The 17,277-nt window shown below is 43.5% G+C and overlaps 1 protein-coding gene across 2 annotated transcripts in view; it reads right to left on the reverse strand.

Moving 5' to 3' along the window:
- Nucleotides 1-17,277, reverse strand: part of LOC147117581 (vacuolar protein sorting-associated protein 4B-like) — an 86,788-nt gene that overhangs the window by 40,918 nt on the left and 28,593 nt on the right. For both annotated transcript variants that reach the window (XM_085988696.1, XM_085988697.1), the window contains one exon: nucleotides 16,268-16,329. In XM_085988696.1, the coding sequence (XP_085844822.1) occupies nucleotides 16,268-16,329 (62 nt within the window). The remainder of the gene's footprint in view (nucleotides 1-16,267; nucleotides 16,330-17,277) is intronic.

The following is a 17,277-nucleotide window of genomic DNA, read 5'->3' on the forward strand; positions in this document are numbered from 1 at the left end:
TATAATTGTGATTACGGAGACATGGCTGCAGGGTGATCAAGGCTGGGAGCTGAATATCCAAGGATATTTGATATTTAGGAAGGACAGGCGAAAAGGAAAAGAAGGTGGGGTGGCATTGTTAGCAAAGGATGAAATCAGAGCAATAGTGAGAAAGGATATTGGCTCAGAAAATCAAGGTGTAGAATCAGTCTGGGTGGAGCTAAGAAGCACCAAGGGGCAGAAAACATTGGTGGGAGTTGTCTATAGGCCTCCAAAACAGTAGTGGTAATGTAGGGGACGGCATCAAACAGGAAATTAGAGATGCATGTAACAAAGGTACTACAGTAATCACGGGTGACTTTAATATACATATAGACTGGCCAAACCAAATTAGCAATAATACTGTGGAGGATGAATTCCTGGAGTGTGTACGAGGTGTTTTTTTAAGACCAGTATGTTGAGGAGCCAACTAGGGAACAGGCTATCCTAGATTGGGTAATGAGAAGGGGTTAATTAATAATCTTGTTGTGCAGGGTCCTTTAGGGAAGAGTGACTATAACATGATAGAATTCTTCATTAAGATGGAAAGTGAAGAAGTCCAATCCGAAACTAGAGTCCTAAATCTAAACAAAGGAAACTACAAAGGTATGAGGAGTGAATTGGCTATGATAGATTGGGGAGCTTCATTAAAAGGCATGACGGTGGATAGGCAATAGCTAACATTTAAGGAACGAATGCATGAATTGCAACAGTTATACAGGTAGACTACCCTTTATCCGGACTTCCGAAACCCTCTAAAAACCGAAGGTTTTTTCGGTCAGCGTAAGTCGTGCGCACGACATGACCAGAGTGGCGCACGACTTACAGGCCTAGCCGGATAAGGGATAGTGTAGCATTTTTCCGCACTTCTGAAAACCGAAATCTTTATCCGCACATCCGAAACCAGAAAGCCTCTGAAAGCCGAAAGTGGAGCAAAGCATGACTTCTGAAAACCGAAATGCGCACGACCACGACCCCCGCCGACCCCCACCCCCGACTGAACCCGACCCCCACGCCGTACCCCACCCCCGCCGAACCCCACCCAATTTCGGATAAGAGATAGTGTACCATCCTTTATCCACACATCCGAAACCAGAAAACCTCTGAAAGCCGAAAGTGGCGCAAAGCATGACCCGACGCTGCCGATGCTTGACCCATGCAGGTGTTATGCTGCTCTGTGTGATATTTGCTGCTCTCTTAGATATTTGCTGCTATTTGCTGCTCTCTTAGATATTTGCTGCTCTCTTAGATATTTGCTGGCTTGTAACAATGTGAAAATGCTAAAAAGAGCTGCAGATACCCCAATGGGTAACAGTGAGAAGCAGAGAAGGAAGCATCGCTCATTATCGATATCGCAGAAAGTGGAGTTATTGCAGAAGCTTGATCGTGGTGTGTCTGTGCGACATCTTACTTCCCACACCATATTCTTCAGTACCACCGTATATGACTTAAAGAAACAGAAAGACAAGTTGTTGAAATTTTACACTGACAGTGATGACCATAAACTAATGAAAATTAGGAAAACATTGCATAGGGCAAAAAATGAAGATCTTGACCGTGTGCTGATTGAGTGGATTCGACAACGCAGAGGTGAACGTGTGCCACTGACTGGTTTGATGGTCATGAAGCAAGCTAGAATATACCATGAAGAACTGAACATTGAAGTTGAGTGTGAATATTCAGAAGGTTGGCTGCATAAATTTAAGAAGCGTCATGGTATAAGATATCTGAAAATCTGTGGTGAAAAAGCTTCTGCTGATCATGAAGCAGCTGAAAATTACATAGATGAGTTTGCAAAAATAATATCGGATGAAAACCTCGGTCCTGAACAAATTTATAATGCTGATGAAACAGCTCTGTTCTGGCGCTACGTTCCTAGAAAAACATTAGCAACGGCTGATGAGAGTGCACCAGCAGGTTTTAAGGATGCTAAGGTCAGGTTGACTGTTCTTGGGTGTGCCAATGCTGCAGGCACACACAAGTTAAAGTTGGTAGTGATTGGAAAAAGCCAACATCCGAGATGTTTGAAAGGTGTATGCAATTTACCTGTGCATTATTATGCGAGCAGGAAAGCATGGGTAACCAGAGGAATATTTTCTCACTGGTTCAATAACCACTTCGTTCCAGCGACACGAGCTCATTGCAGGCAAGTTGGACTGGAAGAAAACTGCAAAATTTTATTGTTCCTGGACAACTGCTCCGCACATCCCCCTCCTGAACTTCTTGTGAAAAGCTATGTTTTCGGCATTAACTTTCCCCCTAATGTGACATCTTTAATACAGCCTTGTGACCAAGGAATTTTACGCTCCATGAAGAGCAAGTATAAAGACGTTTTTTTGAACTCTATGCTTGATGCAATCAACAGAGGCAAAGGAATCCAAAGCTTCCTGAAAGAATTCAATGTTAAGGATGCCATTTATGCAGTTGCTAATGCTTGGAACGATGTTGACAAACCAACATTAAAAAATGCTTGGCACAGGACTTTGGCCTTCAACGATGTTTCATGAAGATGGACCTGCAGATGACGAGTTTGAAGGATTTCCTGTCAGTCAGGAGAAGATGATGATATCAAACCTCCTCACTTACGCCAAAGGTTTATCATCCGAAAGTGTAAATACGTTAGAGGAAGCTGACATCGAAGAAGTGCTGAACATTGACAATGATGCACCTGTTGTGAATTCATTGAGTGATGGGGAAATTGCTGAAATGGTGTTAAATAAAGATAAGCATGAGGACAGTAGTGATGATGATGATGACATTGTGAACACAGGTGACAAAATCCCCATAGATGATATGGTGACAATGTGTGATCAGTTAATTGCTGGCCTTGAAAAACGTGCATTTATCAGTGAGCAAGAGATTATGCAAGTTTACTCAATTAAAGAGAGACTGCTTAGACAGAAACCAATGTTAATGAGACAGATGACACTGGAAGAAGTCTTTAAAAAGGCCGTCTGTCGTAGTCATGCTTCATCACTTGAGAATCCTGTTCCTGGCCCATCTTCAGATGTCCAACTCCGACCTGATGACAATGATGACAACACTGATGTACCATCTTCTCCAAGATCCTCAAGCCAGATGAAATGTACCTTTATTGCATGTTTATGTACAGGTATTTAGCTTAGTTTGTACCTGTACATGTTTGAAGTTTTACTGAATGTTTTCCTTACAAATAAACTGTACTACAGTATTTATAGTCGTTATTTTCGGATAAGGGATAGTGTATCCTTTATCCGCACTCCCGAAAACCGAATTACCTCTGAAAACCGAAGTGTTTTCGCGCACCTTCCGAAAACCGAAATTTTCCTAAAACCGAAACACGGCTGGTCCCGAGGTTTTCGGATAAAGGATAGTCTACCTGTACATTCCTTTCTGGTGCAAAAACACAAAAGGAAAAGCGGCCCAACCATAGAAAAATAGGAGCAGGAGTAGGCCATTCGGCCCTGCTCCGCCATTCAATATGATCATGGCTGATCCTCTATCTCAATACCATATTCCTGCTCTCTCCCCATACCCCTTGATGCCTTTTGTGTCTACAAATCTATCTATCTCCTTCTTAAATATATTCAGTGACTTGGCCTCCACAGCCTTCTGTGGTAGAGAATTCCACAGGTTCACCACCCTCAGTGAAGAAATTTCTCCTCATCTCAGTCCTAAATCATAGAAAGTTACAGCACAGAAGGAGGCCATTTCGGCCCATCGTGTCCGCGCCGGCCAACAAAGAGCTATCCAGCCTAATCCCACTTCCCAGCTCTTGGTCCGTAGCCCTGCAGGTTACAGCATCTCAAGTGCACATCCAAGTACTTTTTAAATGTGGTTAGGGTTTCTGCCTCTACCACCCTTTCAGGCAGTGAGTTCCAGACCCCCACAGCCCAATGGGTGAAGAAATTTCCCCTCAAATCCCCCCACAAACCTTCCACCAATTACTTTAAATCTGTGCCCCCCTGGTTTTTGACCCCTCTGCTAAGGGAAACAGGTCCTTTCTATCCACTTTATCTAGGCCCCTCATCTATCTATCTATATATATATAAACGAGTCGATCTGTCTGTCTGTCCTTCTGTCCTCGTGTGTGCGTCTGTCCGGCTATGCGCTCGAAAGTTATAGAGCGTACCTACGCGCGCGTTACCTCCGAAGAAAGCTTACGGTTCCGGGACGGTTGTAAGCGTATTTACTTTTCGGTCGGACGAAAATTGTTCGCGCCTTATGCAAAAAACCTTCAAAATTAAACTCATTATCTGCTACTTAGCATTGATTGACTGACGTCAAGGTTCGACCAATCCTGTGCCGTCACGATTGACCAATCCTACAGTACAGTCCCCTGATGGTTGGCCAATCGGTGTGTGTGTGGGCGGGACTAATCGTTTTCATCTCAGGGATGTGGCAGCCATTGTTTCACTGCCATGACTTCAGCTTCCAGCTCAAACTACTTTGATCATCCAGCTTTGAAAAAGTTAGTATCTCTTTTAAAAATAACATAAGATTTACCAAAAACGTTTTATAAGTACTTTCACTTTCATCTTTGAAGGTATTAAAAGGTAGAAATGTTGCCCGGCAGCAGATTCACAAGGGACACAGACAGGGCCCAAAAGCCTGGGACTCTATTTAAAATGTTGCCCGGCACCAGATTCACAGAGGGACACAGAGAGGCCCCAAAGCCTGGCACTCGATTTAAGCCGCCCGGCCCAAAACAGCCCTGGCAAAGCCGGGCTCCCCCAGCTAGTAATTTTATACACCTCAACAAGGTCTCCCCTCAGCCTCCTCTGTTCCAAGGAAAACAAACCCAGCCTATCTAGTCTTTCCTCATAGCTAAGATTCTCTACTCCCGGCAACATCATTGCAAATCTCCTCTGTACCCTCTCTAGTGCAATCACATCTTTCCTGTAATGTGGTGACCAGAACTGCACGCAGTACACTAGCTGAGGCCTAACTATTGTTTTATACAGTTGAAGCATAACCCCCCCTGCTCTTGTATTCTATGCCACGGCTAATAAAGGCAAGCATTCCTTATGCCTTCTTAACTACCTTATCTACCTGGCCTGCTACCTTCAGGGATCTGTGGACATGCACTCCAAGGTCCCTTTGTTCCTCTACACTACTCAGTGTCCTACCATTTAATGTGTATTCCCTTTCCTTGTTAGCCCTCCCCAAATGCATTATCTCACACTTCTCCGGATTGAATTCCATTTGCCTGTTCTGCCCACCTGACCAATTTATTGATATCTTCCTGCAGTCTACAGCTTCCTTCTTCAGTATTAACCACACAGCCAATTTTAGTAACATCTGCAAACTTCTTAATCATACCCCCTATATTCAAGTCTAGATCATTAATATTTACCACAAAAAGCAAGGGACCTAGTACTGAGCCCTGCAGAACCCCACAGGAAAAGGCCTTCCAGTCACAAAAACACCCATCAACCATTCCCCTCCATTCCGCTTTGCAGAACACCTCCGTTCAGTCTGTAAGGGTGACCCCGAGCTTCCGGTTGCCTGTCATTTTAATTCACCGCTCCATTCCCACTTGGACCTCACCGTCCTTGGCCTCTTGCATTGTTCCACGGAAGCTCAACGTAAACTCGAAGAACAGAACCTCATCTTCCAATTAGGCACGTTGCAGCCTTCCGGACTCAATATCAAGTTCAACAATTTCAGATCATAACCTCGGCCCCTATTACATTTTTACTTATTTTTTTCCCCACCCCTTTGTTTTGGGTCTTCCTTTCCCCCCTCTCCTTTTTTTTCTCTCTCCCACATGGCAGCTGTCTCTCATCCTGCCAGTACACTTCACACCTAATCTGAGCCGTCTTTTGTCTCCACTGTCCTATTACCATCTCGTCTGGTTTTGAATACCTCTTAATGTCTCTTTACTTCTTTTGTTCTATCGCAGCCTTGCCTTCGATCTATTTCATTTCCTTTCCAGTTTTGAAAAAGGGTTTCGACCCGAAACGTCGACTCTAATTTCTCTCCACGGATGTTGCCTGGCCTGCTGAGTTTTTCCAACATTTTCTGTTATTTCGGATTTCCAGCATCTGCAGTATTTTGCTATCGAACCATTACCCTCTGCTTCCTGTCTCCGAGCCAGTTTTGAATTCAACTTGACACTTTGCCCTGGATCCCATGGGCTTTTAACTTCGTGACCAGTCTGCCATGTGGAGCCTTATCAAAAGCCTTGCTAAAGTCCATATACACTACATCAAACGCACTACCCTCATCTACCCCCCTTGTTGCCTCCTCAAAAAATTCAAATCAAGTTTGTCAGACACGACCATCCCTTAACAAATCCGTGCTGACTATCCTTGATTAATCAGTGTCTTTCTAAATGAAGATTTATCCTGTCCTTCAGAATTCTTTACAATAATTTTCCCACCACCGAGGTTAGGCCGACTTGGCCTGTAATTACTCAGTTTTTCCTTCTCCCTTTTTAAACAAGGGTACCGCATTAGCAGCCCTCTGGCACCACACCTGAAGCCAGAGAGGATTGGAAAATGATGGTCAGGGCCTCTGCTATTTCCTCTTTTGCTTCGCTTAACAGCCTGGGATTTATTTCATCCGGGTCCGGGGATTTATCCACTTTTAAAGCTGCTAAACCCCTCAATATTTCCTCTCAATACTTCCTCTCTCACTATGTTTATTGCATTTAATATTTCACACTCCTCCGATAGCAATGTCCGCTTCGCCCCTCTCCTTTGTGAAAACAGACGCAAAGTATTCATTAAGAACCCTACCGACGTCTCCCGCCTCCACACACAGGTTACCCTCATAATCTCTAATAGGCCCTACCCTTTCTTTAGTTAACCTCTTATATTTATCAAACATCTTTGAGCTTTCCTTGATTTTACTTGCCAAGAATTTTTCATGCTCTCTCTTTGCTTTCCTAATATCCTTTTTAATTGCACCCCTGCACTTTCTGTACTCTAAAGATTCTGGAGTATTTAGCCCTCGGTATCTGTCATACATCTCCCTTTTTTTCTTTATCCTACCCTGTATGCCCAGAGACATCCAGGGGGTTCTAGATTCGTTAGTCCCACCTTTTTTCTTTAAGGGCACATATTTGGTCCGAACCCTCCGGATCTCCTCCTTGAATGCCTCCCACTGCTCCGACACTGATTTACCTTCAAGTAGCTGTTTCCAGTCCACTACAGCTAAATCCCCTCGGAGCTAAGCAAAATTTGCTTTGCCCCCAATTTAGAATTTTTATTCCTGGACTATCCTTGTCCTTTTCCATAACTACCTTAAATCTAACAGAATTATGGTCACTAGCACCAAAATGCTCCCCCACTGATACGCCTTCTACCTGCCCAGCTTCATTCCCTAAAACGAAGTCCAGAACCGCCCCCTCCCTTATTGGACTTGCTACATACTGGCTAAAAAAAGTTCTCTGGATGCATTTTAGGAATTCCACACCCTCTATACCCTTCACACTAATTTTATCCAAGTTAACATTGGGGTAGTTGAAATCCCCTATTGCTGCCCTATAATTTTTGCACTTCTCAGAAATTTGTCCACATATTTGTTCTATCTCCCTCTCACTGTTTGGGGGTCTGTAGTACACTCCCAGCAGTGTGATCGCCCCTTTTTTGTTTTTCAATTCGACCCATACGGCCTCGTTTGATGATCCCTCTAACATAGCATCCCTCCTCACAGCTGTAATAGTTTCTTTAATCAATACCGCGATCCCCCTCCCTTTTTACCTCCCTCTCTATCCCGTCTGAAAATCCTGTAACCAGGAATGTTGAGCTGCCATACCTGCAATAGCTATATCATAGTCCCAAGTATCTATCTGTGCCCTCAGCTCATCTGCCTTGTTCGCTATACTCCTTGCATTGAAGTATATACAATTTAGTACAGGCAAACCTCCTTGTTGACTATCTAGCCCTCGATTCCTCTGTCTTTCCAATTTACTTTCTATGTTTTTGTTTTCCTATTCCAGTTTTTCTTCCCTCCCTACTGACTCTATTCTTAGGTTCCCATCCCCCTGCCAAACTAGTTTAAACCCTCCCCAACAGCACTAGCAAACCCCCGTGAGGATATTGGTCCCAGCTCTGTTGAGGTGCAACCCATCTGGCTTGTACAGGTCCCACCTCCCCCAGAATCAGACCCAATGCCTCAGGAATCTAAAGCCCTCCCCCCCTGCACCATCCTTCCAGCCACGCATTCATCTGCTCCATCCTCCTCTTTCTAGACTCACTAGCACGTGGCACCGGGAATAATCCGGAGATTACTACCTTTGAGGTCCTGTTTTTTAATCTGACTCCTAGCTCCCTAAACTCTGCCTGCAGGACGTCCTCCCGCTTTCTACCTATGTCATTGGTACCGATATGGACTACGACATCTGGCTGTTCACCCTCTCCCCCCAGAATGCTCTGCAACCCTTCAGTGACATCCTTGACCCTGGCACCAGGGAGGCAACATACCATCCTGGAGTCATGTCTGCGGCAGCAGAAACGCCTGTCTGCTCCCCTCACTATTGAATCCCCTACCACTATTGCTCTTCCGCTAAATGTCCTACCTCATATCCTGAGACTGTGACCCCTCATTCTAGACCCCCAGCCAGAGGAAACATCCTCCCTGCAACCAGTCTGTCAAGCCCTGTCAGAATTTTATACATTTCAATGAGATCCCCTCTCATTCTTCTAAACTCTAGTGAATACAGGCCTAGTCGACCCAATCTCTCCTCATACGACAGTCCTGCCATCCCAGGAATCAGTCTGGTGAACCTTCGCTGCACTCCCTTTATGGCAAGTATATCCTTTCTTAGGTAAGGAGACCAAAACTGCACAGTACTCCAGGTGTGGTCTCACCAAGGCCCTGTATAACTGTAGTAAGACATCCTTGCTCCTGTACTCAAATCCTCTTGCAATGAAGGCCAACATACCATTTGCCTTCCTAACTGCTTGCTGCATCTGCATGTTTGCTTTCAGTGACTGGTGTACAAGGACACCCAGGTCCTTTTGTACATCAACATTTCCCAATCTATGACCATTTAAATAATACTCTACCTTTCTGTTTTTCCTACCGAAGTGGATAACTTCACATTTATCCACGTTATACTGCATCTGCCATGTATGTGCCCACTCACAAACTTGTCTAAGTCGCCTTGAAGCCTCTTTGCATCCTCCTCACGAATCTCAATCTAGTTTTGTGTCGTCAGCAAACTTGGAAATATTACATTTGGTTCCCTCATCCAAATCATTGATATATATTGTGAATAGCTGGGGCCCAAGCACTGATCCCTGCGGTACCCGACTAGTCACCGCCTGCCACCCCGAAAAAGACCCATTTATTCCTACTGTTTCCTGTCTGTTAACCAATTTTCAATCCATGCCAGTATATTACCCCTAATACCATGTGCTTTAATTTTGTACACTAACCTCTTATGTGGGACTTTATCAAAGGCCTTCTGAAAATCCAAATACACCATATCCACTGGTTCTCCCTTATATATTCTACCAGTTACATCCTCAAAAAACTCCAGTAGGTTTGTCAAACATGATTTCCCTTTCGTAAATCCATGTTGACTTTGTCTAATTCCGTTGATATTTTCTAAGTGTCCTGTTATCACATCATTTATAATAGACTTTAGCATTTTCCCTACTACTGAGGTTAGATTTAAGGTAGTTCCCTGTTTTCTCTCTTCCTCCTTTTTTAAGTAGTGGGGTTACATTTGCCACCTTCCAATCTGCAGGAACTGTTCCATAATCTATAGAATTTTGGAAGATGACAACCAATGCATCCACTATTTCCATGGCTACCTCTTTTAGTACTCTGGGATGCAGATTATCAGGCCCTGGGGATTTATCAGCTTTCTGTCCCATTAATTTCTCCAGCACTATTTTTTACTAATACTAATTTCCTTTCATTTCTCCTCCTCATTAGACATTTGGTTCCCTAGCATTTCTGGGAAGTTATTTGTGTCCTCTACCGTGAAGACAGAACCAAACTATTTGTTTAATTGCTAGCCATTTCCTTGTTCCCCATTATAAAATTTCCCATTTCTGACTGTAAGGGACCTACATTTGTCTTCACTAATCTTTTTCTTTTCACATACTTGTAGAAGCTTTTACAATCTGCTTTTATGTTCCTTGCAAGTTTACTCTCATACTCTATTTTCCCCCTCTTAATCAATCTCTTGGTCCTTTTTTGCTGAACTCTAAACTGCTCCCAATCCTCAGGCTTGCTACTTATTCTGGCAACTTTATATGACTCCTCTTTGGATCTAATACTATCCTTAATTTTTTTTGTTAGCCATGGTTGGCCACTTTTCCTTTTGTGTTTTTGTGCCAGAAAGGGATATATAACTGTTGCAATACATGCATTCGTTCCTTAAATGTTAGCCATTGCCTATCCACCATCATACCTTTTAATGAAGCTCCCCAACCTATCATAGCCAACTCACTCCTCATACCATCGTAGTTTCCTTTGTTTAGATTTAGGACCCTAGTTTCGGATTGGACTTCTTCACTTTCCATTTTAATGAAGAATTCTATCATGTTATGGTCACTCTTCCCTAAAGGACCCCACACAAGATTATTAATTAACCCCTTCTCATTGCACAATACCCAATCTAGGATAGCCTGTTCCCTAGTTGGCTCCTCAACGTACTGGTCTAAAAAAAATCTGGTACACACTCCAGAAATTCAACCATGGCTAACAAAAGAAATTAAGGATAGTATTAGATCCAAAGAGGAGTCAGATAAAGTTGCCAGAAAAAAGTAGCAAGCCTGAGGATTGGGAGCAGTTTAGAGTTCAGCAAAAAAGGACCAAGAGATTGATTAAGAGGGGGAAAATAGAGTACGAGAGTAAACTTGCAAGTAACATAAAAGCAGATTGCAAAAGCTTCTACAAGTATGTAAAAAGAAAAAGATTAGTGAAGACAAATGTAGGTCCCTTACAGTCAGAAACAGGAGAATTCATAATGGGGAACAAGAAAATGGCAGAGCAATTAAACAAATACTTTGGCTCTGTCTTCACGGAAGAGGACACAAATAACTTCCCAGAACTGCTAGGGAACCAAGGGTCTAGTGAGAAGGAGGCATTAAAGGAAATTAGTATTAGTAAAAAAATTGCTGGAGAAATTAATGGGACTGAAAGCCGATAAATCCCCAGGGCCTGATAATCTGCATCCCAGAGTACTAAACGAGGTAGCCATGGAAATAGTGGATGCATTGGCTGTTATCTTCCAAAATTCTATAGATTATGGAACAGTTCCTGCAGATTAGAGGGTGGCAAATGTAACCCCACTATTTAAAAAAGGGAGAGAGAAAACAGGGAACTACAGACCGGTTAGCCTAACATTAGTAGTAGGGGAAATGCTAGAGCCTATTATAAAGGATGTGATAACAGGACACTTAGAAAATATCAATGGGATTAGACAAAGTCAACATGGATTTATGAAAGGGAAATCATGTTTGACAAACCTACTGGAGTTTTTTTTTTTGAGGATGTAACTGGTAGAATAGCTATGGGAGAACCAGTGGATGTGGTGTATTTGGATTTTCAGAAGGCCTTTGATAAAGTCCCACATAAGAGCTTAGTGTGCAAAATTAAAGCACATGTGATTGGAGGTAACATACTGGCATGGATTGAAAATTGGTTAACAGACAGGAAACAGAGACTAGGAATAAATGGGTCTTTTTCGGGGAGACAGGCGGTGACTAGTGGGGTACCGCAGGGATCAGTGTTTGGGCCCCAGCTATTCACAATAGATATCAATGATTTGGATGAGGGAACCAAATGTAATATTTCCAAGTTTGCTGACGACAAGAAACTAGGTGGGATTGTGAGTTGTGAGGAGGATGCAAAGAGGCTTCAAGGCAATTTAGAGAAATTGAGTGAGTGGGCAAATACATGGCAGATGCATTAGAACGTGGATAAATGTGAAGTTATCCACTTTGGTAGGAAAAACAGAAAGGCAGAGTATTATTTAAATGGTCCCGTGACCATCCCCCTCTCAAACAGATATACCGCTTTGGATATTGTTGGGGAGGACGGCTTATCGGGGGAAGGCAGCAGCAGCCAACTTCCTGGCACCATGGGTGGTCCTGCTGCACACGACGGGAGGAAAAAGAGCGGGAGAGCTATAGTGATAGGGGATTCTATTGTAAGGGGAATAGATAGGCATTTCTGCGGCTGCAAACGAGACTCCAGGATGGTATGTTGCCTCCCTGGTGCAAGGGTCAAGGATGTCTCGGGGCGGCTGCAGAGCATTCTGGAGGGGGAGGGTGAACAGCCAGTTGTTGTGGTGCATACAGGTACCAACGATATAGGTAAAATACGGGATGAGGTCCTAAAAGCTGAATATAGGGAGTTAGGAGGTAAATTAAAAAATAGGACCTCAAAGGTTGTAATCTCAGGATTGCTACCAGTGCCACGTGCTAGTCAGAGTAGAAATAGAAGGATATTTCAGATGAATATGTGGCAAGAGGGATGGTGCAAGGGGGAGGAATTCAAATTCCTGGGACATTGGAACAGGTTCTGGGGGAGGTGGGACCAGTACAAACTGGACGGTATGCACCTGGCGGGACTGGAACCGATGTCCTAGGGGGGAGTGTTTGCTGGTGATGTTGGGGAGGGTTTAAACTAAAATGGCAGGGGGTTGGGAACCTGTGCAGGGAGACAGAGGAAAGGGAAGCAAGGATAGAAACAAAAGATAGGAAGGCAGAGAAATCAAGGGTGTAAATCAAACAGGGCCACAGTACATAATAATTCTAAAAGGACTAAGAGTGTTAAAAAAAATCAAGCCTGAAGGCTTTGTGTCTTAATACGAGGAGCATTCGTAATAAGGTGGATGAATTAGCTGCGCAAATAGATGTAAACGGATATGATATAATTGGGATTACGGAGACATGGCTCCAGGGTGACCAAGACTGGGAATTCAACATCCAGGGGTATTCAATATTCAAGAAGGACAGGAAAAAAGGAAAAGGAGGTGGGGTAGCATTGCTGGTTAACGAGGAGATTAACACAAAAGCAAGGAAGGATATTAGCTCTGATGATGTGGAATCTGTATGGGCAGAGCTGGGAAATACCAAGGGGCAGAAAACGTTAGTGGGAGTTGCATACAGACCCCCAAACAGTAATGCTGAGGTTGGGGATGGCATTAAATGGAAAATTAGAGATGCGTACAATAAGGGCACAGCAGTTATCATGGGTGACTTTAATCTACATATAGATTGGGCTAACCAAATTAGTAACAATACTGTGGAGGAGGAATTCCTAAAGGGTATACAGGATGGTTTCCTGGATCAATATGTCGAGGAACCAACTAGAGATCAAGCCATCTTAGACTGGGTATTATGTAATGAGAAAGGATTAATTAGCAATCTTGTTGTGCGAGGCCCCTTGGGGAGGAGTGATAATATGATAGAATTCTTCATTAAAATGAAGAGTGAAGTAGTTGACTCAGAGACTAGGGTCCTGAATTTAAATAAAGGAAACTACGATGGTATGAGGCGCGAGTTGGCTAGGATGGATTGGGGAACGTTAAAAGGTTGGCGGTGGATAGGCAATGGCAAACATTTAAAGATCGCATGGATGAACTACAGAATTTGTTCATCCCTGTTTGGCATAAAAAAACAAAAAAGGTGACTCAACTGTGGCTAACAAGGGAAATTAGGGATAGCATAAGATCCAAGGAGAGAACATATAATTTGGCCAGAAAAAGCAGCAAACCTGAGGATTGGGAGCAGTTTAGGATTCAGCAAAGGAGGACAAAGGGATTAATTAAGAGGGGGGAAATAGAGTATGAGAGTAAGCTTGCAGGGAACATAAAAACTGACTGTAAAAGCTACTATAGTTATGTGAAGAGAAAAAGATTGGTAAAGTCAAGCGTAGGTCCCTTGCAGTCAGAATCAGGGGAATTTATAATGGGGAACAAAAAAATGGCAGACCAATTAAATACATACTTTGGTTCTGTCTTCAAAGGAGGACTCAAATAACCTCCCAGAGATGTCAGGGAACATAGGGTCTAATGAGAGGGAGGAATTGAATGAAATCAGTATTTGTAGGGAAATGGTGTTAGGGAAATTGACGGGATTGAAGGCTGATAAATCCCCAGGGCCTGATAATCTACATCCTAGGGTATTTAAGGAAGTGGCCCTAGAAATAGTAGATGCATTGCTGGTCATCTTCCAAAATTCGATAGACTCTGGAACAGTTCCCATGGATTGGAGGATAGCTAATGTAACCCCACAATTTAAAAAGGGTGGTACAGAGAAAACAGGGAATTATAGACCGGTAAGCCTGACATCGGTAGTGGGGAAACTGCTAGAGTCCATTATAAAAGATGTAATAGCAGAGCACTTGGAAAACAGTGACAGGATCGGACAAAGTCAACATGGATTTACAAAAGGTAAATCATGCTTGACTAATCTACTGGAATTTTTTGAGGATGTAACTGGTAGAATAGATAAGGGAGAACCAGTGGATGTGGTGTATTTGGACTTTCAGAAGGCTTTCGATAAGGTCCCGCATAAGAGATTAGCGTGCAAAGTTAAAGCACATGGGATTGGGGGTAAGGTACTGTCTTGGATAGAGAACTGGTTGGCAGACAGGAAGCAAAGAGTTGGAATAAACGGGTCTTTTTCCGAGTGGCAGGCAGTGACTAGTGGGGTACCACAGGGATCGGCGCTAGGACCCCAGCTATTCACAATATATATATAAATGATCTAGACGAGGGAACTAGATGTAATATCTCCAAGTTTGCAGATGACACAAAGCTGGGTGGGCGTGTGTGCTGTGAGGAGGATGCAGAGAAACTCCAGTATGATTTGAACAGGTTGGGTGATTAGACTGCATTTGCCATGCATCTGCCCAATGTGGATAAATGCGAGGTTATCCACTTTGGTGGCAAAAACAGGAAGACAGATTATCTGACCAGCAATAGATTAGGAAAAGGGGAAGTGCAATGAGACCTGGGTGTCCTTGTGCACCAGTCGCTGAAGGTAAGCATGCAGGTGCAGCAGGCAAATGGTATGTTGGCCTTCATAGCGAGAGGATTAGAGTACAGGAGCAAGGATGTCTTGCTGCAGTTGTACAGGGCCTTGGTGAGACCACATCTTGAGTATTGTGTGCAGTTTTGGTCGCCTTATCTGAGGAAGGATGTTCTTGCCATGGAGAGAGTGCAGCGAAGATTCACCACACTGATACCTGGGATGGCAGGAATGACGTATGAGAGATTGGGTCAATTAGGCTTATATTCGCTAGAGTTTAGAAGAATAAGGGGATCTCATTGAAACTTATAAAATTCTAACAGGACTAGACAAACTAGATGCAGGAAGGATGTTCCCGATGGCGGGGGAATCCAGAACCAGGGGTCACAGTTTAAGGATAAGGGGTAAGCCATTTAGGACTGAGATGAGGAGGAATTTCTTCACCCAGAGAGTGGTGAATAGTGGAATTCTCTGCCACACAGGGCAGTTGAGGCCAATTCATTAAATATATTCAAGAAGGAGTTGGATATATTTCTTGAGGCTAAAGGGATATGGGGAGAAAGCAGGGACAGGGTACTGAATTTGGATGATAAGCCATGAACTCATTAAACGGCGGAGCGGGCTTGGGGGGCCGAATGGCCTACTCCTGCTCCTATCTTCTATGTTACATGCATTTATTTATGTAATGTGGTATACAAGAGGAATAAATTTCACCAGCTGATCTTCTGCGGAATTGTTCAGCGAGTCAAAGGTTATGGTGTTGCTAGGTGCTCGGTGGTGACAGGGTACATTTGGCCACTGAAAATATTTGGAAAGATGTTGGAGACATGGTGACATTTTTTAAAAATAGTTCCTCAGAAATTTGAGCAAATCAGCATAATCCATGACCTACTGTCAATGTCATGCGAGAACCACCAAAAGATAGATAGATATATTAAAAGTATAAAGAAACAAAGGCAATCAGTATACAGAAAAAATTCTCCAGGTCAAGGAAACAACAGACATCCAATGTCTGCAGGCTTTTAACTAACCTGCCCATAGGATTCTGATCACTAGTTTGAACAATTAACTATTGAATTAATTCACACAATTTTTCCTTATTAATTAGGCAGTGTCCTTTAGCAGAATAAGTGTTTTACACGGTACAGTATCCCTGTTCTTAATAAACCACACAACCTCTGACTTACTGACAGCAGCGCCACAGGAGATTTGCCAATAAAAATACACGTCTGTTGTACCTGATAATTTCATACTGAAAAGCGAGAACTTACAACTGAATGGGTATGGAATGTAACAGTCATTTCACAAGTTAGCCTAATCACCTTGTAGCTGACTCTGTAATTTCTTCTTTTCTGAATTGTCAGCCTCTCCGTCACTCTCATTCCTGTAATAAAAATCCAAATAAAACGCGTTTTATACTATGCAGTAAACAATATAAGCATACATTTTAAAATGAGACATCATAAACAAAAGGAAAAATATTTATACAAAATATCTCAGAACAAACTGTGCCACAGCAGTGATGGGATGCAAGCTCACTTCCCCCCTTTGCAGAGTCCCCAATGTCAATGTGTGCGGTAGAGTGTAACTTTGAGGGGAACTTAGAGGTGATGGTGTTCCGATGATATTGCTGTTCTTGTCCTTCTCAGTGAAAGAGGTAATGGGGTTGGGAGATGCTGTTGAAGTAAGCTTGGTAAGTTGCTGCAGTGCATTCTGTAGATTGTACATATTGTAGCCAGTGTACTGGTGGTGGTCATTTCTGTGCATCTAATTTTGATTAGTACCAAGAAATATAACACCACTTACAGTTTATCTGTCATTGTAGATTTATTGCTATTGTAGGAGTCTACGTACGCCTAGCAAAAAATACTGAACTCGGAGAGGTTCAACAGAAAAGGTTTAATTCTTGAGACTGCATGTTGAACACAAAATGGCGTCAGAGCCTACACCAAGTCCGACTGCCTTTCATCAGTCCACAGCTTCGACTGCTCCTCCCCCGCTCTGGGCTTAACTATGTTGCAGATCGAGTTTCTTAAAGGTGTGATCCTTCTTAAAGGCACGACGCCTGATTTGTAGTCTACGGACCGAAAAGCGGATTGTGTCCTTTCTGTGATCGGTACGCCACACAGCTCCCCCCAGAATCCGCTAGTAGGGAGTGTACGAACCGGCGTGGCGGCTCTTGGCGGTTGGTGTCGGGAGCGGGGCGGTCGGACGCGTCGGGCTCTTAGGCGGTCTGCCCCGCGGTGGGGGTTGGCCCACCTGAACGGGTTCGTCGGGCTCTAGGTGCGCCAGCTTGAGCCGGTCGACCGACATCTTGTCAGTTCTGCCGCCC

This window comes from Somniosus microcephalus, chromosome 5, assembly GCF_052327205.1.
Source record: "Somniosus microcephalus isolate GS21.2 chromosome 5, FLI_Smic_1.0, whole genome shotgun sequence".
Taxonomy (NCBI): domain Eukaryota; kingdom Metazoa; phylum Chordata; class Chondrichthyes; order Squaliformes; family Somniosidae; genus Somniosus; species Somniosus microcephalus.